Source organism: Marmota flaviventris, chromosome 19, assembly GCF_047511675.1.
Source record: "Marmota flaviventris isolate mMarFla1 chromosome 19, mMarFla1.hap1, whole genome shotgun sequence".
Classification (NCBI taxonomy): Eukaryota; Metazoa; Chordata; class Mammalia; order Rodentia; family Sciuridae; genus Marmota; species Marmota flaviventris.
Genome location: NC_092516.1, coordinates 40,089,400 through 40,115,913, shown reverse-complemented (window position 1 = coordinate 40,115,913; position 26,514 = coordinate 40,089,400). Strand labels below are relative to the sequence as shown.

Here is a 26,514-nt window from a genome sequence, read left to right as displayed (position 1 = left end):
ACAATTATATCTGGGTGGCCCATCAAACTTAAACATATAAACCTCAATGTTAAAAAAAAAAGTTACTAAATATCTGTGGAGACATGCTTGTAATTTCAGTGTCATGGAATGCTAAGAGAAGAGGATTTAAAGTTTGAGGCCAGCCTTAGCAACTGAGGTAAACCTTGTCTCAAAATAAAAATATAAAGATGGCTAAGGATGTGGCTCAGAGGATAAGTGCCCCTGGGTTCAACCCCTCATACAAAATATTATATATATATATATATATATATATATATATATATATATATATATATATATATATTTCCACACACATACTGGGGATGTAGCTTAGTGATAGGAAGTGTTTGTGTTCAAATGCCAGTGTTAAAAAAATTAAGCCTTACTAAATATAAACCAGAAAAAAATACTAACATTTCATTTATTATATAGACTTTCATTCAGCTATAATCTCATCTTAATTTTACATAAATATTATACCCATCATTCTGAAAGAGGGATAGGAGGCACTGATGCTCTCTAACATTATGAATATTAATTAAATCAAGTTTTGGCATTTATAAATTGGGTAGATATAACAGAAATCCACAGTCGAAATCCCTAGACACTCAGCTAAAATAAATAATAGGGCTTTTAATATAAATCAAAATCATACCTTCAAGGACCAAATCTTAGTGTAAAGGACTCAATTTTTAAAAATGTCATTCCTTGAAATCCTAATGTTTGCTGTTTCCAATTCTGTGAATAAAAATGGCACATCATGGCAGATTATGACCATTGTAATACTGTTTCTCATTTTTACATCCCCTCATACACAATATAAACACTGGTGATCCTTTTGATATCTTTGTCATAGATATTCTGTTTTTTTTTTTTTTTAGTTGTGTTGGACCTTTATTTATTTATTAATTTATATGTGGTTTTGAGAATCGAACATAGTGCCTCACATATGCTAGGCAAGCACTCTACCACGGATGATCTCTTCAATTTCTTTTCAAAACCTCAGCCCTGTCATAGATATTCTTAAAGTGCTTTGTTCACTGTCTATTTCAACAACCACATCTCAGTTTGCCTTTACTTCAAAATGATATAATATAACTCTTGGAGGATACATATGAGGTAGTCTAAATTGCTTTGCCATCACACATGATCTTTGCATCTATATTTTATCAGAAGTACAAATATTACATTAAACTGATGACATCTTCCTCTAAGCAAATAATTTTGTAACATTCATCAAGAACATGCTAGTCTAAAATTTTGCTGTGCATGGTAGCACATGCTTGTTATCCCAGAAACTCAGGAAACTGACACAGGTTGATTTTAATTTTAGGCCTTACTGTGAAGTTTAGTGGCATTCTGTGAAAGAAAGAGAGAGAGAGAGAGAGAGAGAGAGAGAGAGAGAGAGAGAGAGAGAAAGAAGAAAGAAAGAAAGAAAGAAAGAAAGATTAAAGCACCTAAGAGTGTGGCTTAGTGGTAGAATGGTCGTGAGTTCAATCCTCTGTACTTGAAGAAAGAAAAAGATTAAAGGAAAAGAAAGTTAAATAAAATGAGTGATATTAACTAAAACACCTTTCACATCTTATCATACATAATTTGACTATTAAAAATTATTCAACAAATTATTCAGCCTCCTTATAGATCTAATATATCAGGTTTAACTGAAAAATATGATGATCTCCTCAATTTCTTTTCAAATACCACTCCAAAGGACACAAACACTTGAATGCATCTCTGTCTTCTCTCAGAACTTGTCTCTACATTTAAGATGACCTTGCACTATCATACTTCACATAAAAATAGAAAAATGTCATTATTCCTTCTTTTATTTAAAACTGTGGTATTTATGAAATTCTTTATCAACACCCCAACCACTTTCATTATTTTTTTTTTTATTTTGCCCCAACCCAAAAGACATAGAGCCCAGGTGCAGTTCACATACTCTTCCCTTTTCATTAACTATAGGTTTTTCTGTAGTCCAGGCATCTGTATATCTAAGGCCTCCTGGAGCCCAAATTTCACAATCCAAAATTTATTCTAGATATTCAAGTTAACAGAGATGAATAGTCATTCTGGAATATTTCTATATATGTATGTATTATCTATCTATCTATCTATCTATCTATCTATCTATCTATCTATCTCTGTCTCTCTCTCTCTCTCATCCCCTATAGAAAAATTAAATTAATGGTGTGTGCAGTAGCATACTCCTGAAATCCACGTGGCTCAAGAGGCTGAAACAGGAGAACTACAAGTTCAAAGCCACCCTCAGCAACTTTGAAAGGCTGTAAGCAAATTAGGGAGACCCTGTCTCTAAATAAAATATTAAAAAGATCTGTGGCCATGGCTCAGTGATTAACCATCCCTGGTTAATCCCTAGTACCAAAAACAAAGGTAAAAATAAAATAGTACTATAGAGCCATTTCCACCAGCAGCATATAGTACCAAACAGGAAGATAGTAAACCTGACTTTGAGAATTACTATTGGAGAAAATAAAATCACCATCATAGCCTGATATGGCAAAATCAATCTCTCCTTGGTGAAAAAAAAATATGGTACAATAATATCAAAATTAAACAAATAAGCCATTAACTGGAGTTAAATCACATTATCTTGCTTTTTTAACTATCATATTTTGCAAGTCATTGTTTTAATCTATATGCTACTGGTTGCACTGGGTAAGTATAATTTTCACATTGAGTATCAATTTTAGGTGTGATTGTATTCCACGGAGCAGCATAGTGAGAAAATAAAAGATGAGGGCCAAGTAAGGCTTGTGTGAAAGCCCAAGGTGTGAGTGGTTCTCCCTGCTTGAGATTAGAGTGCATGAGTTGTTACCCACAGACGCTTATGCATGGGTGAATGCTCAGGCGCCAGGATATCAACTGCTGGGCAGGCATTAGTCAAGACACCTGAGATGTGGTTCTAGGAAGACTCATAGCTGCCTCACTGTCTTTCAGTTACAACCTGTCCTGCCTATTGGATCCCCGATTCCAGCAGACCAGCAAACACTCAGGCCTACAAATAATAGACCATTAAATCTCAGAGACAATTAATTTCCAGAGCCAGCAGGGGCACAGGATCTCCCAAATCAGAGAGATTTAGGATAATTATGTTTTCTTATAATCCCTTTCTATGCTTTTTTAAATCATTTTATCCATCATTTCTACATAATATAATCCCAGTTAGTGTTCATTTTTGTTCAAATAATCACAGGTGTGTCTTACATACATGGTTTTTCATTCTTTGTAATTTTTCCACTATAACTCATAAATGGAGATAATTATTAACAAACTTGTATCAATTTTGAGAATGTATTCTATCAGTGAATATATCCTGCACTCATAAAATCCCTTTATAGTTTAAGGTGTTATGAATACTTCTGTATTAAATAAAGTAGCATGGATCTTCATTTTCTTTTGAGAGATATTCTCTGATGATATCATGCAAAGGAGAGTTAGTAGATCATTTTAAATTTGTTTAAAATTTTTTACTTACTCTCTGCTCTCCTGTGCTTTCTTTTGGGCACAGTGCAGGCTTCTTTTTACTGTACTTTCCATAAGCACAATGTTTATTACCATGCCCGTGGGTGCATTGTGCATATTTTCAAATTTCTCCTGTGAAGAGAAATTAGAAATACATTGTTGGTACATTAATTCCTCAAATCATTCCTCAGACATTTCTCAAAATTATTCCAAGTCCTTCCTAGAGGCTTCAAAAACATTATTTCGAGAATATAACACCCATTGGAGATGATCATTAAATGGACAGAAATCCTATTTTTTAAACCTAAAGGAATAAAAACTTTTCAAGGAGCCATGTGGTCTAATGGAAGTGTCAGACTGAGTTGATCCTGAAACCCAGACAAGTGGCTTAGTAGTTATGAGGCTTTGAACATTTATTTTTTTTAAACACTGCACAGATTTGTATAAAACTCATCAATAAAAAAAGGCCAAGTAATAATGAATGCCAAAATATCAAGAATGCCAAATGTGTTTACCAGTCCTTGGATTTGGAGTCTCCTTATTATGGCTCCTATACAACTGTGACTAAGGCCAGGCACTGTTGTGCACACCTCTAATGCCAGTGGCTGGAGAGACTGAGGCAGGAGGACTCCAAGTTAAAAGCCAATCTTGAAATGTAATGAGGCCTTTAGCAACTTGTTGAGACACTCTCTCAAAATTAAAAAAAAAAAAAGTGTCTGCTGATGTAGCTCAATGGTAAAGTGCCTCTGGGTTCTTCAATAACTAGTACTGCAAAAAAAAAAAAAAAAAAAAAAAAAAAACCTTTAACTGGACTAAGTGCAAAAGTGCATGTCTGCAGTCCCATTGGTTCTGAAAACTAAGGCTGGAAGACAGGAAGCTTGAGGCCAAACTCATCAGCTTATGGAGATTCTGTCTCAAAATAATAAGAATAATAATAATAAATTCTGGGATATAGATCACTGGTAAAACATCACTGAGTTCAATCCCTAGAAACACACACACATAAGCTCTTCAATGCTTTTGCTTTGCTTTCAGAACCTTACTATTACCATGAAAACAAACCCATATTAGACTACTGGAGGGTGACATATTCTGTGTAGAATAAAGGTACCCCAGTTAAGAGCTCATCCTCTGAAGCACAGCAACCACATCAATCATCAGCTAACTACATGCAGCGGGAGCACCCGAGCTGAGCCAGCCTAAACTAATAACCACTCAATAATGAGCAAATAAGCTTTAGAGTGGCTTATTACCCCATGATAGTTAACTAATATACCCTTCATAAAAGCAGGATTCCAGGATTCAATCCCAAGTTATTTAGAATTATCAAAAGAAGAGCAGATACTCTACAGGTGCTGATTTTCTCTTCTAATTTCAATGGAAGATTTGATCTCTTAGATGGCACTGAAATATAGAAATGCATGTAGACATCTATGCATATGATTGGTGCTAATCCTGATAATACTCCATACATCAGGAGAAAATAGACATCACAACCTGACCCTTGGGCCCAAGGCCAAACTAAAAAATAAGAAGTTTGCCTTGAATCTATTTAAACTCTTAAGATATAGACTTTTGACAGATCTGAAGTCAGGGAGCCTCTATCTCCTGGGACTCTATATTTCTTCATTTGCTGCCTGACATCTGGAATTGCAATGGATCTGTTTCCAGCATCCATGCAAAAAGAGTGGTTTATTTTTTGAGATGTCCTGGTTGAAAGTTCCTTCTCTTTGTTCCTGAGGAGATATATTAATTTAAAGTAAATTTGCTCACCTCTAGCATAAAAACAAGGGTGCCAGAACTTTCACCTCCATACAGTCAAGGAAGGCAGAGCTCTGAAATTTTGAATGTGGCTGCTGTGAACACAGATGCGCTGGAATCTTAAATCGAGAGTGCAGTTATATATGTATATATTTCATTAGTAATTTTATATCTGTCACACAATGATAATATTTTGGATACATTTGTTATTAATTTTACTTTTATTCTTTAATTTTAATCTGATTATTAGAAAATTTAAATTTATCCCTGTGCCTCACAATTTGTATGTATTGGACTTTGCTGTCTTTGGAAATTGTTTCCCAGTTCAAACCTTAAGATGCATTCTCATAAGGTCTGACGGTAGAAAAGTTAGATAAAATTTCAAATTAAATTTTAGAAATTTTATCTAACTTATGAGAATTCATGAAATTCTCTTCATGAATAATGTAAACACATGTATAATTCGTAAATTGATGTGACCATGTATGCAAAATCCAATTCAAGTGTTCTCCTCGCTGTGTTAGATCCCAGTATTGCAAGGGAACCCAGCCTTAAAACAGCTTTAACTTAAGTTCCCAGCAACCCAAAGGAAAAATATGTTGCAGTCATCAACCTGTCATTGACCTCATTCATTTCTGGGTTGAATTCCTTTTTACTGTCACTCACCTGCAGGCTCCCTAGGTTCAGATTCAGGGGTCAGAGTCTGAAGCAGGATCCAATCAGGAGCGCCTGGGTGAGAACTGTCCAATGACGACACTGTTATTGAAGAGGGGGCGGGCTTCCGTTTTTGGAATCCACCATCTTGGGATTCGCCGGGAGACTCGCTTTCCTGTTCGCAAGAGTCCCAAGGTTGTTCAGCCGTTCAAGGGCGGAAAGATCCCTGTGGAGTACAGCGGGCATCCTGAAAACCAGCAAATGGTGAGTGTGCAGCAGGCATCTTGCGACGAGTAAGGCAGGCTGTTTTACCTGGCGGGATGAGCAAGGCAGGCTGTTTTAACTGGCGGGACCGGCTAAGGTACAAATGGGGCGCTCTTTACCGTATTCTCTAGTGCCTGCGGGCCTGAGTCGTCTTCTGGGGCAATTTAAAAGTTTCTTCCTTTTGTTACAGGGCTGGGACTTTCTGGGAGAAGCGAGGCAAAAAGACAGTTAATATAGATAATAAATAATTGGGTCCGATCGGGGACGGCGTGGGCTGATAGGAAATTAAAGGAAATGCAATGCGGCGTTTTTTCCTTCGTCATGCTCCCGAAACTCCCACCCGCCTCCAACCTGTTGGGAAAGGTAACCTGCTTCAGGTATGATTCCTCCCTGTGAGGAGTTTTAAGAGTTGTTAATTGATACCTCCAGGGCTTTTATCTTACTGCCGGGATCCCCTGACCTTCTGGCTCACCCTGGACTTTGGATGAAGACTTCTGGGAGAGCTAGGCAGCATGAAGCCCACCTTTAAATCCTGATTCTTGAAATGGAGTCAGAAAGATTTTAGACATGTTACTTAAAAAGTTACAGGCATACGTTTTTAGAAGGGGTAGAAAAGAGTGGAGACTGTCCTCTCAGACAAAAGAGGATTTTGGTGTGTTTATTCTGCATTCCAGTTTTATTGGGCATCTCAGGGAATTTTTCAGTCTCCTCCAGGCCCACCACTTGACTGTTTTTTGTTTGTTTTTGTGTGTGTAGTGGGTGGTGGAGTTACTGATGTGTTTACTGGCGATTGAACCCGGGGGCACTTCACCCTTGAGTCACATTTCCAACCCTTTTTAAAAAATGTTTTATTTAGACACAGGGTTTCACTGCGTTGTTTAGTGCCTCACTAAGCTTCTGAGGCTGCCTTTGCACTTTTAATTCTCCTGTTTCAGCCTCTCAAACCTCAGGAATGACAGGCATGTGTGTCACTGTGCTCAGCCCCACTTCTTGAATTTTGACTGGCAGCAAGATAATAATTTTCCACTCCCTACTGCCATAAAAAGTCTAGGTTAGGGCTGGGATTGTGGCTCAGCAGTAGAGCGCTCACCTAGCACAGGCAAGACTGGGTTCCATCCTCAGCACCACATAAAAATAAAGGCATTGTATTGTGTCCATCTATACCTAAAAAATAAATATTAAAAAAAAGTCTAAGTTATAGGTTTGGGGCTGTGGCTCAGCGGTAAAACACTCACCTAGCACATGCGAGGTCCTGGGTTCGATCCTAAGCACCACATAAAAATAAATAAAATAAAGGTATTTAAAAAGATGTAAGCATAATATGTCTAGGTTACTTTGACCCATGCTGGCTGGTTCTATTAGGAATTTGGTTTTACAGATTTTGTGATTAGGGAAATAATCCTTTTCCCCTGAGTTCAGGGATTTGGTCTGTGAGGGAGTTACCAAAGTCTCTTCCCCTTCAGAGTAACTTGTTTTTCTTATCTGCATTTTGGGCCTGCATATCTTCTGCAGATAATAGCTAGTTTGTGAGTAATGTAACCTATCCTGTTGTTGTAGGGACAAATGAGGCAAGACACCAATAGCAGGAAACAGTTTTATTTGGCTGCAGCCAAATGTATCCCCTGAACCCCGAGTTCAGGTAGTTTCAGAACTTTATACCCAGCATGTAAGGGGAGGAGCTCAGAAGTTCACATAAAAGTAGCTTCCCCCCGCCCCCACTGTTTTGGGCAAGTTATCCCTTCAAGGACAACACCTGAGAAGGGAAGAGCTGGCTTCTCCCTTTTTACCCTCCCCCTGCCAGCTGTTACCATGGAGCCCATTTTGTAACTTATCTTAAAAATGTAGACATCTCTGTGAAGCCCAGCTCAAGGCCAGAGGCCTTGTTTGCACATTTCTACAAACTCCTATACTGGATATGTTTGTGAAAAACTATGGAGTGCTGATTTCTTGATGGCCAGTGGCCAAGTAAGATAGGACAACACAAAAATAGGAAGTTTATCTACATTGAACTCTTTTGCAGAGACTCTTTTGCTGACAGTCCCAAAATCATATATGGTGAAGATTTCTGGAGAAGCCCAGTTAAGGCTTTTCTGTGGAGACAGGGGGTGTGATTACACTGTTGTCTTTAACTAGGTAGAATTGCAGGTAAATTCCTTTTTTAAACATTAAGGCATGTGGGGATTAGCACAGTTGGTTAATTTAATAGAATTATTCCCTTAACCTCTTGTTCCCACTACAGAAGTCTCTCTGTCCCCTATCAGTTTGCTTCCTATTTGGGCTGTCATAAATAGTGCTATGTTGAAAGTGGAAATGCAGCCATTTCTTTGATTTCAGTTTATTTGGATGTAGGCCCAAAATTACTTATACTGGATTATATGGTAGTTTTGTTTCGTTTTGTAAATTGTTTTTGTTGTTGTTGTTATAACCTTTATACTATTTTTAAAGTGACTGTACTAAATTTATATTTTTCCAAGTGTACAAGAGTTTCTTTTTTTTCCATATTCATATACTCCCAAGTGTGAGATCAGGCAAAGTAGGCAGCAACCAAAGGAGGCAGATTTTAAAAGGTCGATGAACGGGGCTTTATTTGAGAAGGGTCTGAGTAGAAACTGCATGGGAACTCGACTGGACTGGAATTTTCTGGGGCTTATGGCAGGAAGGAAAGGTTCTTGGGACAGGAAAAGGTGTTTTAGAGTCTCTTGTCCTGCTGGAGTTGGTCAGGGGGAACTGGCTGAAATCTAGGATTGGTCAGGAGACCCTGCTGATTGACAGGCATTAACCAGGAGATCCCAGTGTTTCCGTCGGCCCCTGATTGATGTTTCTTTCCTGCAGGGGCTGCTTTGTCACCACCACTGACCTGACACTAAGCAATTAGTTTTCTTAGAGTTTTTTTGACAGTAGTCATTGTAACAGTTGTACACAGGCTGCAGTGTATGTTCTTTGCTGCATCAATCCCTGATTCAAGTTTGTTAGATTTCAGGCTATCAAGTAGCCACTGGAAGAGTGATATATAAAAGAGTTTTGGGAACAGTGATCTGTTATTTTTAACCCTTCCTGCACTACTGACTGTAGCCCTTGGAAGTGCTTGCACACCAGTGTAAAACCACTTGTTTGTCATCCAGGAGATTTTCCTATGCTCAGTCATATCCATATGCTCCCAGAGCTTGGGGATTTAGAAGTATTTCCTTGAATGGAAGATGTGAAAATTGAGACATGAAAAAAAATCCTGCAGTAATTGGTAGGAGTGGAGTTATTTACAGGCAAAAGATAGTGGAGAGACCTGAAATATTGAACTTTCACTCAGACTGCCAGAAATCTGCTTTATTTCCCTTATTAAATCCACAATGCAGGATACATAAAAGTTAATCAGTAGCATTTCAAAGAATATTCTGAAAAAAATCCTAATAGAGAAATCAAGAGGTATAGATTTAATACCATAGAAAACCCCCACTATTTTCTGTGGTTTGATATCTGTGTATATCTTGAGTCTTCTTCAGTAATACAAAAAATTAATATGCAAACAACAGGAGACTTTAGAGATGGGGATACAGACACACACACACACACACACACACACACATACAGTCTTACTCTCCTTAGGGTGACATTAAATGTTGGGGATTCTGTTCCTGTTTTATGGTACATTTTCCTAAGTAGTATTAATGTCTAAGTTACCCCAGGTTTCTTAGTAATTTTATAATTTCTCAGTTGTCCGATGCATGTATCTTTCATTAATGACTTTATCTGGAAAGGACTTGAAATATAAGTAGATATTTTTTCAGTGTATTTGTGGATGCAGGGAGATTCAGGAGCTTCCTATTCTGTAACTGCAATATAAATCCCGCTTAACGTTTTCCTTGGGTTGTGCTGTTGGGGTTTGAACCTATTGCCTTGCATGTTCTGCACAGATATTTTATCAGTGAATTGTGCCTCACCCTCAACATCAGCCTTTAGAATGGGTTGTATCATCCTTTCACTTTTTTTTCCTTTAGCAGTTCGGGGGATTAAACCTAGAAGTACATCTCATCCCTTTTAAATTTTATTTATTTATTTATTTTAATATTTTTTAATAGTAGTTGAACATAATACTTTTATTTTTTTAATTTAATTTTATGTGGTGCCGAGGATCGAACCCAGGGACTTGCATGTGCTAGGTGAGTGCTCTACTACTGAACCATAACCCCAGCCCTTTTTAAATATTAAAGTTTTCACTAAATTTCACAGATTGACTTCAAACTTGAGTTCCTCTTTCCTCAGCCTCTTAAGGATCTGGCACCACTGGTGTGCACCACCATATTCACCCTGTAACTCCCTCCCTTATAGTAACTTGCGAATGTTTCATATTTTGTTTTAATATCTAAGTATTTATTACCTCTGAGTTTTTTTATTTTATGTAATTTTATTATAGGATTAGAATTATTTTATTGTATTACAGTTTTGAATCTCTTACTATGCCTAATTTGTAAAGTAAATGTTATCATAGCTGTATAACTATATATTAAATTTCAGTACTATTCAAGGGCATTTATCTTGTAATGTGTCCCCTGAGAATAAGGTAGGTCTAATATATAAGGACATGAGTGCAGCCAATTGTCTGCTAAGCTTTGGGTGAGGTAAGCTCCAGAAGGCTTGAGTCAGGTTTTTGGGAATATATCTTATTGAAAGAGAGAGAGATTTTAGTGCTACTCTAGTGCCTAGCAACAAATAAAGTCTTAATGAACCTTTCATGACAGAGTGGACAGGTTTCATGACTGAGGGAACTGGGCTTCATGAAGGGCAGATATGTTCTTGCTACCCTGACTCCATGCAGACAAAAGTAATTAGGTTGTCTTTAATCAGTTGTTGCATAAGTAGGTTGACATGGAAAAGGTGAGCAATGCAGAAATTCTGAGAACACAGGTTGCTGGCTTGGCTCAGAGGTGTGCCACCCTCAAGATATCCCCAAATTTGAACTCAGTAATCTCCTGTTTTCTGCCTCCCTCAAGACACTGGGTTCACTAGGAGCTGCCACAGACTTAATGACTGTCCAGTGAAGCTATGAAAAAGGCCTGGTATAGAAGAAGCAGAAAAAAAAATCACCCAGGAAATCTGGCCAATAAGATAGCTGCAAGTCAGAGTCTCTGTGTCCTAGAGATAAGTCTGCTGTTTTTTATCATGGTAATTCAAAGCTGTAGCTATTATCACATTATGATCTTTTCAGCCATGTTTGGGGCCTACAGTGTGTACTCAAAATTTCTTCTTTATCATGCTGTTGTTGGTGGACGAGATCTCTCTGAACAAGAATGATTTGGGTAAACACTGGAAAGGCAGGGTGCTGGACTGTGGACACAAAATCAGGAGGAAATATTTAGTGTTTTTTGGCAGTGCAGTGTGTGTAAGCATGGGGTGTGCATGAGGAGTCTGCACAGCAGGGCTATGGTCAGTCAGCATGAACCAAATAAGTAGGTTTTAGGTGTATGTGCATGGGGGTGGATAAAGGATAGATGAAGGCTGCTCACCTGATATGTGTGTGCCTGTGACTTCCATGTTCCTTTAGAGATACTCTTTATAGTGAGTAGGTTTGAGGGTGCTACCTAAGCACGGTTTGCACACTGTGTAGGTGCATGCTGAGGCTGTAATGTGAGTTCTGTTACTGTCATCTAACACTGGGGAGTTGCACAGTGATTTCATTTGGCAGGGCCTGCCACCCTCTGTGAGGATTAAGCAACTTGATTCTAATTCTGAGTCACCCAGGTTTGAAAGGTGGGGGGGGGGGCGGGCAACTGAACAGTTAGATGCCTTGTGTTAAGGTCCAGAGAGTGGTAAATAATTAGGCATAGAACAACCAAGGAAGAAGATCTGCTTTTTTCTTGTGTTCTGACAGCTGCAGCTGGAACTCTCTTAAATGCTGGGATTTGAGTCAAGACTCTGACCATTTATGCTGATGGGGCAGGCAAGAGATGGCAGAGGCAAGCTGCCCCCATGAGAGTGTCAAGATTGCAATTCAGGTTTTTCCTGTTCCTCTGGAAAGGAACCAATCTACCCTCCTTGGCCCCTCTACCCACCTAATGTTATGATTTCCTCTATCCTTCCTTGCCTCTGCTTTGCACCGAACCCCCCAGGTATCATACCTTCTCCTTACTCTCTTCCACTTAAGTGCTCATAAGCCACAGCAAGTCTGTGACCTCTGTAATCAGCAAGATTTGGAAAAGGGTATTGTCTGCTCAGATGAATACTCACTTGCTTTTCTCTTCTGGACTATTCCTGGTTGCTCCAGTCAATTTAGTCTTTCCTTGAGTCTCCATAGTGTCTTTGCTCTGTTCTGGTCCTTACTGGCCTGGTACAAGGACTGGTCTGGCACTCTTATGTAATAAGATTCCGAAGGCATTTCCAGGGAGTAGAATAAATTATTCAGGATAAAGTCTGGGTAAGTCTCCTACATTTTTTAAGAATAATATCTATTGAATATTGCTTAGGATGTACCAGCACCACAAATTTGATTTAAATGAAACATGAAGCTAGCATAAACTTCTCATTAGAGGTAATATGGGGCTGCCACATGAAATGGACGCCAGGTAATTGCCAGATTTATGAAGATGCTTCTCCATCCTCTCTTTTCATTGGCTATGTACTTGGCATTCCCATCAATTCTGTTGATGGCCAGCACTGTATGACCCACTACAAAGATGGGGCTAAGTGTCAGCAATTCTCCAGCCTTGAGATTCCACCAGGGTCCAAGGGACCAAGTTTAACAAATCCTGTTTTACCTTATATAATTTTGCTCTTAAAGTATTTTTTTACATGGTATGAGAAAAGGTATACTAACATTTGTTTTTTACAGAGTCACCACATTGTCCTAGTAGATTTTTAAAACATAGTGTTATATTTATACTACCCTACAGTGTATCCTCTCTCTTTATCATTGTCTACATTATAAGGGTCTTTTAAATGATAAGTGTTTTTTTTTTTTTTTTTTTAAATTGTCCCCCTTTGATTCCTGTTTTTGTTTTTTTGTTCATCACATTATGAGGTCTACACTGATTGCTATAATTTTATTATATGCAGCCATTTGTGGCTTAATGATATTTTAGTCATTGATAAATTGCCTATAGAAAATGGCTACGGCAAGCAATTTAGGTGTGTTGTAATCTATACTATCTAGGTGTTGGAATAGTATAGGAGGTTTGCAAAATGGCAGATTCACCTTGTGGTGTATTTCCCAAAATTTATCCTAATCTTTGAAGAATCACTATATATACAAATGTGTATTGGAATTATATGGTATTTAATTGATATATGATTTTTACATATCAAATTTATCAGACTGTTTTTATTTAATTTGTCTTTGTTATTAGGGGGTACTAGATATTGAACTCAAGGAAACTCAACCGCTAAGACACTTCCCTATCCCTATTTTTAATTTTAATTAGAGACAGAGTCTCACTGAGTTGTTTAGTGCCTCACTTTTGCTGAGGTTGGCTTTGAACTCTCGATCCTCCTGCTTTCAGCCTCCTGAGCTGCTGGGATTACAGGCATGTGCCACTGTGCTTGGCTTAATTTTTCTTTTAAAAGCACCAAAATCTGAAATTACTGCTACTCTGGTGTGTTCATTTTCAATATATTTAATTTTTCTCTATTGCTTAGGATTGTATTTCCTCTATTCTCCTTTTATAAAATTTGTCTCTTTCAAACTACTGAGACTGATGATTATTTAACGAGTTCTTAGTTTGCCTATTATTATTACCTAAATAATATTACCTAAATAACATTCTCTTTATTTTTAACACCAACTTTAGATTCACCCCATTTTTTACAGATTTTTTTATTAAGATATAATTTATATATAATAATATTTATAAACTTTTAAAAATATTTTGACAAATATGCACTCCATAAATATAATTGCATGTCTTTTATCCCAAAGTTTTTGCCAAAACCCTTTTAAAGTGCCTCTTCCGTTTCTTCTCAACACCGTTTATTTAATAGATGTAATCTTACTGAGCAAAATCAAAACAGGACAAGCATCAAAGTTAAGTGGATCAATGAATTTTTAGTAAGGTGACACACAATGTAACTACTACCTGCATCAAGATATAGAATATTGAACTGAGGTTGTGGCTCAGTGGTAGAGCATTTGCCTAGCATGTGTGAGGCACTGGGTTCAATTCTCAGCACCATATATAAGTAAATAAAATAAAGGTCCATTGACAACTAAAAAAACATTTAAAAATATGTAGAGTATTAATGATTCCCCAAACAACCACTCTATGCCATCTTTCTCTATATATTTTCCACAACAGTAACTTGGTAAATAATTTTGTTTCATGTAGTGCTGTTGAGTTTTCTTTTAAAAAAGATGAGAAATGTGCCAGTTTCCTTACCAAATGTACCAAAGTGGGGGAAAACCTGGCAGCTAGGATTAGGTGCTGAAAGAAAAGTGGTGCAGGACTGATTACACACAAACCTGGGATAAGAAGCAAGTTTATTGTCAGGAGCCTGACAAGGCTTCTCTGCACAAGGAGAGGAACAGCAGAGCAACTCCCGCTGAGTGTTTCCTTTTATAGGCTAGAATCATAGCCGTGCCCTACGGGTGGGTTTAGTCTTGAGTGACATAATAAGAATCCCCTGATCTTGTGGAAGACAAGTTCATTTCTTGGGAACAGAGACAGAAAGTTTTTCTATGTCTCAGAATGGGAACAGGGAAACCAACATGTCCCTTTATCTTCTCAAGGAGAGAACAGGGAAACTAATATGTCCCTATCTCAGGGGCTGGTAAGTTGCCTCTTAATGAGAAAAAGGGAGAGACCAGCACATGTCCAGGCTGTACTTTTTCTTTTAAAGAGAGAGAGATTGAGAGAAAGATTTTTTTTTTAATATTTATTTTTTTAGTTTTTGGTGGACACAACATCTTTATTTTTATTTTTAATGGTGCTGAGGATTGAACCCAGCGCCCCTCGCATGCCAGGCGAGCGTGCTACTGCTTGAGCCACATCGCCAGCCCCAGGCTGGTAGGTTTTTAATCTCAGGCTACTACTTTCTCTTTCTTGGGAATAAAACAGTATTCATAAAGTGGGGGTGGGGAAAAAGATGGCTGCAATTATGCTAACAGGTGCTAAGTATGACCTCAGTTTTGATTTGTGATGTCAGAGGGGAATACCTAAGTGAAATGCAGTTATCAGGCAGAATGTGAAGCTGTACCCCCACATTATGCTGTACCCCAGAAGGGTGCAGGAAGATGAGACTATGCAAGAACATAACTAGGGGTGTAAGTGGGTAGAGAGAGGAAGAGAACAAAGGGAGGGTTGAGGGCAACTGGGAACTAGGAGGAAAAAAAAAGATCCCAAAAAAGAAAATAGACCAAGAAATTTCAAAAAGGAAGAAGTTTTAAAGTGACATAACAATATGAATATTCATCAAAAACCAATAATATTTAGCAATGTTAACATTCAAGCTGCAGAGACTGCTGTATACTTACTAAGAAGGTAAACACAATGATAAGTTACTTTTCATTTCTACTTAGGAATAGATGGATGGTTCATAGAGTATGCCTGAGTCAAGAGTAACATAGCATTTTCCTAAGTGGTTTTATCAGTTTATATGACCACAAACAGTGTTTATCAACTCTAATTTCTTAACGTATTTGTAATCTTTCATCTGTTGTTTATCATTGACTTACTTGTTTATTTTCCTTTGTTGTCATTGTCAAGTAAGTATACAGTAGTCTCTGCAGCTTGAATGTTAACATTGCTAAATTTATTGGTTTTTGATGAATTTTCATATTGTTATTTGTCACTTTAAAACTTCATCCTTTTTGAAATTTCTTGGCATGTTTTCTTTGTTGAGATCTTTTTTTTTTTTTCCCTTAGAAATATATACTACCTCAGATATTCAGTGCTATGAGTACTTTACTAAAAATAATTGCTGTAAACATCTTCTGCCACTCCACATCTTACCTTTATACAATTTTATCAATATTGACATGTAGGATTTCTAATGCTGGTAAAATTTTATAACAATTATTCTTTGATTTTATGACACTAAATAACTGATGTTAAGAAATATTTTTAATGAAAAATTATGAAGATTGTCTCCAAAATTATCTTTTGCTTTTAAATCTTAAGACTTTTACAGAATTAACAATGAGGTGCTGACAGAAACTCAGGCACTTGATAATAAAATAACAACTATGGACAATTTAGATTAAAAACAAAAATTTTCTCCACCCGGTAGCATAAACTTTCTAATCCCTTCATTCAGAACTTTATTTAATCAATATCAGTACAGCTCTCTCGGTACTTCTCCACTAAAAAGCTAAACTCTTCTCCATTCCCTTGAATACCCCATATATTGTTCACATGAGTCACTGGGGATCCACACACTGGAGGCTGGGACCAGCAACCCTCAATAGTTAGGCTATTGGCACCACCAATAGCCTAACTCTTCTAGATTTCCTTGGAATAGCATGCACCTTGTGTTGACCTTGCTGTGAAGGTGAGTGAGGAAAAAATACTCTGAAGTGAGTTAAAGTCATTATTTATTAAACCTTGTTTTGGCTATTGTGGATCTCACCCAGGGCTTCATGAATACTAGGCAAATGCTTTACCACCAAAATTTAGAAATGTACATATGTGCTGGGGATTTGAGTCGGTGATAGATCACTTGCCTTGCTTGAGCAAGGTTCTGTGTTTGGTTCCAGCATTTCCAAAACAGAAGAAAAAAATGAAAGGAAAGAAATGTATATTTAATTTCCAATGTTAATAGCTAAATAGACATCTATTTTCTGACATAAGTATCCAAGTGTAAAGAAGCAATGAGGAAAACACTTTCAGCCAGAACAAATTTATGTAAATATAATTTTCTCATTATGAGATATTATATTTCTTATTTCTCATCAGTTTCACTTTTTATTTGTACTATTTTGTTGGCTAGATCTTTAACTTGGCTTTATGTATCCTGTAAAACGTATCTTTTTATTATTAAAAAGTAAATTTACTTTTTACCATTTTCAAGGGTGTAATTCAGTAGAATTCAGTGTGTTTACTGTGTGAAATCATTACCACTATGTATTTCCAAAAATTTTTTGACATAGAAAACAACCATAGTTCTTGCTTATTTATTCTTCCCTCAGCTCCTGGCAATGACTAATCATTTTTTATGATTTATGCATTTGCTTGTTTTAGAAAGTACATTGAATTTGAACCATACAACATGAGGCATGTTCTCCCTCTTTTTTTTTTAACCTTAGCACAGTGTTTTCAAGATGCATCTTTATTGCAATGTGACTTCGTACTTTCATGAAACATGTTGCTAAATAATATTCCACTGCACAGCAAATTTTGATTATCCATTGATCTACAGATGGACATTGAGGTATTTTTATCTTTTAGTTCTTATAAATACTTCAGTTGTAAATATTTGTGTAAAAAAGTATTGTCTCAATGTTTTCAGTTAATTTTGGCACAGAATGAGTGCTGGTTTAATTACTAAATTTTTGTTTATTTTTTTGAGAAAACACCAAAGTTCAATCCATAGTGATTGAATCATTTTACATTCTTACCAAGAATGTATAGATTTTTCATAGATTTTTAATAGCCTTGACATTTATTTTTTTTCCTCTTTTATCCCATTTTTAGGGATTTCAAAATGAATTTTGACATTTTAAAAAATTTATCAGACAAAACACAATAACATTTGGATAGATAAAACCCCTAATTATTTGTTGCTTATGACTGTGAACAATAGAGTACTGCTATATAGAACTATATTGGGGGGTGGTTTACCCAGAGGTAGGATAAAAAGAAATTATAGCTACAGGGGGTAATGTATACATGTTAAATGGTATGAGATCAACTAAACTTGTACTCAAAATTTGAATAATTTGGGAGGGAAATGGGGGTTGTATACATTTTTCTCTGTGGTGTGTACTCTTTTCCTGGTAATTTTGGGTGGTACATAGTGGCAGTGGAGTGTGACACCCTAAAAATACAAGACACTGGGGTGTGGACTTATTAACTTCTCAAACAGGGAAACTGACGCGTATCTAGTTAGGACTAAAATACTGGATCATGAAAGTTCCTTTTTTGTTTTGGTACAGGGATTGAGCCCAGGGGTACTTAACTACTAAGCTACATCCCCAGTCCTTTTTTATGTTTTATTTTGAGATAGCATCATGTAGGTTGCTTAGGGCCTAGCTAAATTCTAAGGCTAGCTTTGAACTTGCAATCCTCATGCCTCAGCCTCTGGAGGCACTGGGATTACTGGCATGTGCCACCATGCACAGCTTGAAAGTTCTTAAAAGATAAATAAAATTTTGTTAAAATTGCCTGTTCCATTTTCTCATAATGTTATTTGTTGCACAGTTTTTAATTTAATAAAAAGTAAAGCTTTGTTTTTCTTGCATATACTCTTGTAGCATATCTAAGACTACTGCAAAATCTAAAGTTACAAAGATTTAATTCTACTTCTGAATTTTTATGTTTTATGTACAATTCTGCAATTCCTTTTGAGTTAATGATTGTATATAATCTCTTTTAGAATGTAATAACACTTTTTTCCATGTGACTATGCAATTATCTCATTGTTACTTACAGAAAAAAAATTTTTTTCTCTAGTAAATTAATCTGAAGACCATGTCGAAACTAGATTGATCAGACTTTTGTAGTTTATTTCTCAAATCTCTGTTATCTTCTCCCAATCACTTTGTAGGTATTATTCTTTTACACACTTACTGTTCATATAAATATGTTTAATGTGATAATATGTGCTAAGATCAGTAAGTATACAATAGGTTATAACTGATAGTTTGGGGTTAATAGTATTAGAAAGAAATGGGCTTAAATAATAAAAAGAATCCAAATAGATTTTTCTTATTTTTAAAATAATGCTTTCTATTGCATATAGTGAAAAATAGTAATCCTTTATTTTTTTTTTTTTGTTTTTACAAAAAGTGATTGAGAGTAAATTCATCAAGTATTTGTAGTACATTAGTACAGTTTTCATAATCTTAACTAGAAAGAATTGTGTCTTTATTATAATTGTTTATCTCTTGTAAACCATGAAATAATAATAAATTGTGTCATTTATCTCTAAACTTTCTTTCTGAATTCCATCACAATTAAAAAAAAAGAAAACCAAAACCACGGGGCCTTGAAAATTCCAGGGAATTTAACTGCACCCATAGATCCATGAAAATTATTGTTTAAACATGCCTATAAGTAAGTAAGTAAGTAAATAAATAAATAAATAAAGTGACTTAGATATACATGCTACTATTTTATATATATATGTTTGTGTGTGTGTGTGTGTGTGTGTATGTATATGTGTGTGTATACTCACACATATATATGTATTTGTATATATACATATACTACAGCTCTTCTGAAGGAAAACTGCCCAGGGAGAGGTGATTTCAAGCTTTATCTTACTTGTCAATTACCACAGTCTTCAATGCCCTTGGGCTGCCATCACACATCAGCCAGACAGGACTTGAGGCTGGAGCTGAGGATGCCCTGAGGGGATAAGGATGGCTGCACAGGGTCTCCACTGCTGACATTCTCCCAATTTGGCTGGCCTTGGGACTGAGGGGTTCACTGCCAAGAAGCCAACAGACTGTAGAGACTGTGTGGTATTCCCACACAGTCTCTACAGAACAGAAACTCTGTTCCTGCCACAGCCAGTCACCTTGGTTCCACAAACCTCCCTCCTCAGGCTCAAGATATCACTTCACACTCATAATTTCCTGGCACTGGGGAGCCAGGCCTGCTCCCTAAGGATCTTCAGCACAAGCACAGCCCAGCAACCTTGGATTCCTGCAAGAAAAGCCTAGAGCTGGATGAATTAAATGGAGGCCAAGGCAGAGAAGGCCATAATATACACATGTAGCACAATATAGTGTATATACTATATATATTGTACACTATACTCTAATGTACTAATAGACTCTATACAATATATTTATATTATATAGTATAACATATAGTATATAGTATATATGACAGGACATATTATATATATAGGAGAATATTAATATATATTAATATACATGTTTATATATATGTTTGTGTGTGTGTAAATATACTACCCTAGTGAATTGCATGTGTTATTTTTATTTTATTATATTTTATTGTGCTAGGGAATGAACTCAGGGATTTTTTAATCACTAAGCTGTACCACCATCGCTTTTTATTTGTTTATTTTGAGAGAGGGTCTCATTAAGTAGCTTAGGGCCACACTCAGTTGCTCAGTCTGGCTTTAAATTTGTAATCCTTCTGCCTCAGCCTCTTGAGTTGCTGGGATTACAGACATGAACCACCACCACTTTATTATTATTATTATTATTATTATTATTATTATTATTACTATTATTATTTGACAATACTGGTGCTCACACCCATGGGCAATCAACCACAGATTCCATTTTATTTTATTTTTAATTTATATTTTTGTAGAGGCAGAGATTGAACCCATGATGAACACATGCTGCACAGTGCTTTACCACTGAGCCACATTCCCCACCCTCCATTCTACTTTTTGTTTTGAGTCATGGTCTCACTAATTGGCCAAGGTCAGCCCCAAATTTATTATTCTCCTGACTATACTTCCAGTGGCACTGAGATTACAGTGATACACCATAATTCCTGCCTAACTATTCATTTAAAACATGCTCCAAACAAAACTTTAAAAGGATGATCAAAAATAAATGAAAATCTAGACTCTATAAGTGCATAGGACTGTTCTTAGAAACCACAAAATGCAGAACACAACTAGTTGCTCAGTACTCAGTGTAGATCTTCTCTCCACTTAAAATTCAGTTTGTTGCTTTGGAAGTACCTGGTTTAGTTACAGCCATAGCAGAAGAATACAATGAAAGTCTACTAAAAGACTTTAAGTGGAGAAAACATGCAATATAGAAAGACAACCTACACAGTTTATAAACAACATTAACTATGAGAACATATTTGAAGATAGTATTCAACATGTTAGATACCAAGACAAAATCACACACACACAATGAAAGCCTTGAAATTAATTTTTATTTTTACAGTCATTCTCAAAAGGCAATTAGTGTCCTGGTGCACATTAAAAAGACAAGTTAACTTGGTCAAAATAGTATGTATTCAATCTAATAAAAGAAGTGTCTGTCCACAAAGCATTCAGCAAAGCATAGGTTTTTTCCCAGTGGGAGTCTGAGGTTCCACTCCCCTCACTTTAGGTGAAATCTTATTTCCCATTTCCTCTTTTTCCTCTCTGGGTTTCAAAATACTAATTATCTTACCACCCATGCTTTTGATTTTTGAATCCAGGGAAAAGTGCCAAACCTTTATATTTTGGACAGCATTCCTAAATAATTCAGAGGAATTCATCAAATGAATTCCAGTGATACAATTTTCCTCCTTATTCTTTCAAAATTATCTGTAAAAAAAAAAAGAAAAGAAAAGATTTTTCTGGAAAGAAGACTTTTTTTTCTTTCTCTTTCTTTTTTTTTTTTTTTTTTTTTCTAGTTTGAAGCAGGGAGAAGTTAAAATATCTCAAATAGAACAAATTTTTCCAAGTTTCCAGAAGTTATTCTCACTTATTGATCTAAGAGATGTCCTAAAGTTACAATTATATATTTTGTTAAAATCATTCTATTTGCTCTTTAAAATTCTCAATTAGTAACAATAGTAAAATTAAATACTATGCAGAAACGAAGTGAATATCCAATGTGTGAGTATGAATTTTTCTCTTAACTAAAAAAAGGGGAAGATCATGGCTAATTTCCAGATATTAGTGATAATGTCTTATTTCATGAAAAAGAACTCAAAACATATAAAAGGCCAGCATGGACATTTACTAAAATTTTTTATCCTAAACAAGAATAAGAACAACAACAAAAAACCCTTATCTTTCACTTTTTCACATTCTTCTACTTTTTTTCCCCCAAGAACTTTAAATCCTAAGACAAGTGGATTACATCTGAGTATGAAATTTTAATCATTTTCAAATTTCCAAATCTGAGTCAGCAGAGATGTTATCAACCTGATCTCTGGGTAAACCATTATGTTTGAAGAGGCTGACAGTATTTTATTCATTGGTTCTTTAGATGAAAGTAATGTAAATAGTCTCTCTCTGTCTCTGAACTGTCATAGTTTTGCCACATAGAAAGGCAAGAAATGCCTGGTATTGATTGTGAGAAGGAAGTGAATACCAAATAGAAACTTTTCTTTATATTTAGAAAATACAACAATGAAAACAGCTTTGTGTAAATTTATATTTTGATAACTCATATGCTTTAACACACACGGTGAAAACTTTCCAATCCACTGCATAGTCAGGAAGGGGGTGGGCTTTTGCAATTTGGCCTTGGCCTCCATTTAATTCATCCAGCTTTAGGCTTTTCTTGCAGTATCAGGAATCCCAGGTTGTTGTGCTGTGCAGGTGCTGAAGAAACTTAGGGAGCAGGCCTGGCTCCCCAGTGGTAGGAAATTTACTAAAATATCTCTGTGAAGTGACATCTTGAACCTGAAGAGAGAGGTTTTTGGAACCAAGGTGACTGGCTGTGGCAGGAACAGAAACTGATGGGAATACCACATAGTCTCTGCAGTCTGCTGGCCTTATGGCAGTGAACCCCTCTCTCCCCATTTGGCTGGCCAGTGGGACAATGCCATCAGTAGAGAGACTCTATGCAGCCATCCTTATCCCCTCAGGGCATCCTCAGATCCAGCCTCAAGTCCTGTCTGGCTGATGTGTGATGGCAACCCAGGCAGGGTCTTTCCAGACTGTGTGGTGATTGACATGTATACATGTGAAATACCACATAAATGTATATATGGTTATATACTGACACACATATGAAATTTATATGTGTATCTATAGCAGTTTATTTATATATATATATATATATATATGTGTGTGTGTGTGTGTGTGTACTTTCATGGTGTTTTATACTATTTCTTAGACTGGATATAATATAACCAAAAATGTGACTGGCCCCTAGCAACATTTCCCCCACCATTTACGTTTTATTATGTCTTTCAAAATGCACATCCTTTTAAATCATCCCCGTGGGTTTCAAGTGTTTGGATAAATACTGTTATATTTTTAGCATGTTATTTTGGTCACATGTGCTACAATTTTTGTAAGTCTGTGTTTGTGGTGGGAGAATATTGTATATCTACAATAGGAAAACAGTTTCCACAAATAGATAATAACAAACTCCTTTTTCAGTTCATCAGTGTTCTATTGTTTCATACGTTTCTAAATACTATTTAATTTTGTCAATGATAGAATTTTACTTTTCATTTCTCTAATATTCTTAAGGTTTTCATTTATTTATTTATTAAACACTTAGATAACTCTCATATAAGTTGACAATTCAGGTCTCTTGCCTGCTTTTGTTTTGTGCTTTCTGGCTTCAAAAAACAAACAAATTAAAAAGGCAGGAAAGAGTTATATTTCAGGGGAAAAATGGTCTTACATTTAATTATTAAAATATTTTATTTGCTTTTTTTTTTTTTGTCCCTGAGTGTATTGTAGATTTTTTTTTTTTTTTTTTGTAGTTTTGAAGACTGTTTTAAATGGACTTCTAGGACTTATCCTCCAAAATTCTAACAGAAAAAATAAATAAGTTCTTGTTTTCTTTATGGCTTCAGAAAAATGGATATATTTTCTCAAAATTATTTGACAAATATATTGGTAAATAATATATTTACTAAAACATTTGTTCCTTTTAATATTTTTATAGTTTATCATGCATCCTATTTTCTGGACTTGGGAATTGAGTTCTTAATAATATAAAATACAATTTAGTAAATCTTAGAAATAGTTACATATGACTTATTGCTTACTGAGTAATATGTTCTGGAGATAAAAGCAAAATGACATATTTATTTTCTGAAATAATTACATAATTTTTCTGTTCAATTTCTTCTCTGTGACTTAGTTTTTTTCCTTCTCTGAGTCATACTCAGATTCTGCACCTAGTGATGTGCTTTTGTGCACCTTGTATTCTGTAAGCACTTGCCCCTCTAAAGAATCTGAGTTGACAGAGTTCTATTTCAAAAAACTCCCCTTAACATGAAAGGAGGAAAAAATATTTATGCTGCTTAAGTCAAAGGCTCCTTGTCAGATGTATTCTTCAGGCACTGTGTTCATCATGGTGAAGAAATAATATTTCTCTAGACTGACAGTATCTACATTAGGAGCAAACTATTCTTCAGGAGCTTAGAAGGAATTTCATATAGTTGTAACTTTGGTAGTTCTGTGCATATTGTGGGGTTGCCATGTGACATCCACAAACTTTTTTTTTTTTTTTTCTCGTCCTTACAAAGAAGATAATTTCAGAGAACCCAGTTGGATAATGCTCTCTTCATGATGATCATTAAGACAAGTAGGTGCTATGGCTTTACAGTTAACAAAACAACTGGAAGACACATTGAGGACAATTTTTAACCATTACCTCCCACTCATATCAATTTTATAATCTTATGTACATTTTCACCATAGGAACTCAGGTCATCTACATGCCCAAACTCAAAAGGCTGAGTCATTCTTGTTTGAATTTCAGATTCTAATTCTCTGATGATTCAAGGTTCTGCAAATAATTACATTCTTCTCATTTCTCTCCTTTTACTGTGTCCCCAATAAAGAAATTCTATGTCCCATGCTTCTACAGATTATATCCACCTATATTTGTAAAACTGTGCAGAAATCTGGATCATTTTCTTATTTGTAAATGAAGGTTAAGGTTACTACTTTTTTTTTTTTGTTAACATTTTTTTAAAATTTTCTAGTTATAGGTGGACACTATATTTTGTTTTCATGTGGTGCTGAGGATCAAACCCAGTGCCTCAGTGTATGCTAGGCAAGCACTCTACATCTGAGCCACAACACCAGCCTAAATTCGATATTACTTTTAATTTTAAAACTTGGAAATTATTTCATACCTAAATAATAGCTGATAACATTATTTGTGAAACATTTGTAAAGTTATATATCATATATGCTATAATGTGGTATAGTAGATAAAAGTATTTGTGTTTGCTTATTTTCTAATTTATTTTTCATTGTATGATTTTCTTTTGAGGTGGTTATATGATCATTGGGTGTATGATGTTTTATTGTATTTAAAAACCAATTTGGGTCAAAATATATATATCTTTGCAGAGATTTCTCTGCATGTCCTATTAGCAACTTTTCTTCTTCTCCTTTCTCCTTTCTCCTCCTCCTCCTCCTTCTCCTCTTCTCCTTCTCTCTCTCTCTCTCTCTCTCTCTCTCTCTCTCTCTCTCTCTCTCTCTAACATCCTTATTGACTGTTTTTTGTTCTTGTTATAAACTGAAAAAGAACCTCCCTGGATCCTGAAATGGGAGCTCCATGACAACTCAGATATATGAAAAAGATTTTCTTTGTGTTATAATATGAAATATTTATTATAAAGACACAAATCTTTCATTTTGAAAATAATTTTAACAAAATCTTTTTTTTAATATTTATTTTTTAGTTATAGTTGGATACAATATCTTTATTTTTGTGTGGTACTGAGGATCAAACCCAGTGCCTCATGCATGGTAGGCAAATGCTCTGCCTCTGAGCCACAACCACAGCCCCACAAAATCTTAAAATAATAAGAAAAGTTCTGCATGTCATATGGTCTAGTAGAGGTGTTTGGGCTTTCAAATGAGAAACAGTTAATCTTAATTCCCAGCCCATTTACTTATTAATTGTGCAGCTTTGGTCAAGGAGAAAAAATAATATGGCCTGGTCATTAGTTCAAAGGTCAAACTGTAAATTAAGAAGTTTGCCTTTAATGCATTTAAAAAATAGAATAAAAGCTATGGCTAGATCTGAAGATTTTGGGTACTATATCCTGGAACTTCGTCTTTGATTCTGTCAGATATCTGGAATGGAATGGACAATAGCCAGCATTAGGTGAGAAAGTGTCTAATTCTGGAAACTTCTGGTTGGAGTTTCTTGCTCTCACAGGAGAGCCTCTCTTGTTCTTTGGACCTGAGGAGAAATATTGGCAAGGAATTTTATCCCTCACTTCTAGTATGAAAAGGAGGGGTCAGGGTCTTCATTTCCCTGAGGTTAGGGGAGAGAGAGCTGTCAAATTTAGGATGCAGTTCTATAAGCTGAGATATGCTAAAGGCTTGAAATAGAGAGTTTTGAGGGTATAGTTCCAAAAATACATATACTGCAGTAGAAATATTTTATTACTCACATAGTGGTAATATTCTGGATACATTGGGCTATGGTATTAAAATCTATTTCAACTGTTTTTTTTTATATTTTTAATTGAAATACTAGAAAATTTTAAATTACCCATGTGTTTCACATACTATTTTCATTGGACAGTGCTGCTTTGGGGGATTTTTTCCCCATTCAAACTTTAA

General features: G+C 35.8%; 1 protein-coding gene across 2 annotated transcripts in view; it reads left to right on the top strand.

Moving 5' to 3' along the window:
- The first annotated feature begins 6,081 nt into the window (after positions 1-6,081).
- LOC139702881 (zinc finger protein 107-like) overlaps positions 6,082-26,514 on the top strand; it is a 70,392-nt gene continuing 49,959 nt past the window's right edge. For both annotated transcript variants that reach the window (XM_071605410.1, XM_071605409.1), the window contains exon 1: positions 6,082-6,165. In XM_071605410.1, coding sequence (XP_071461511.1) covers positions 6,163-6,165 — 3 coding nt within the window. In that variant the 5' untranslated portion in view covers positions 6,082-6,162. The remainder of the gene's footprint in view (positions 6,166-26,514) is intronic.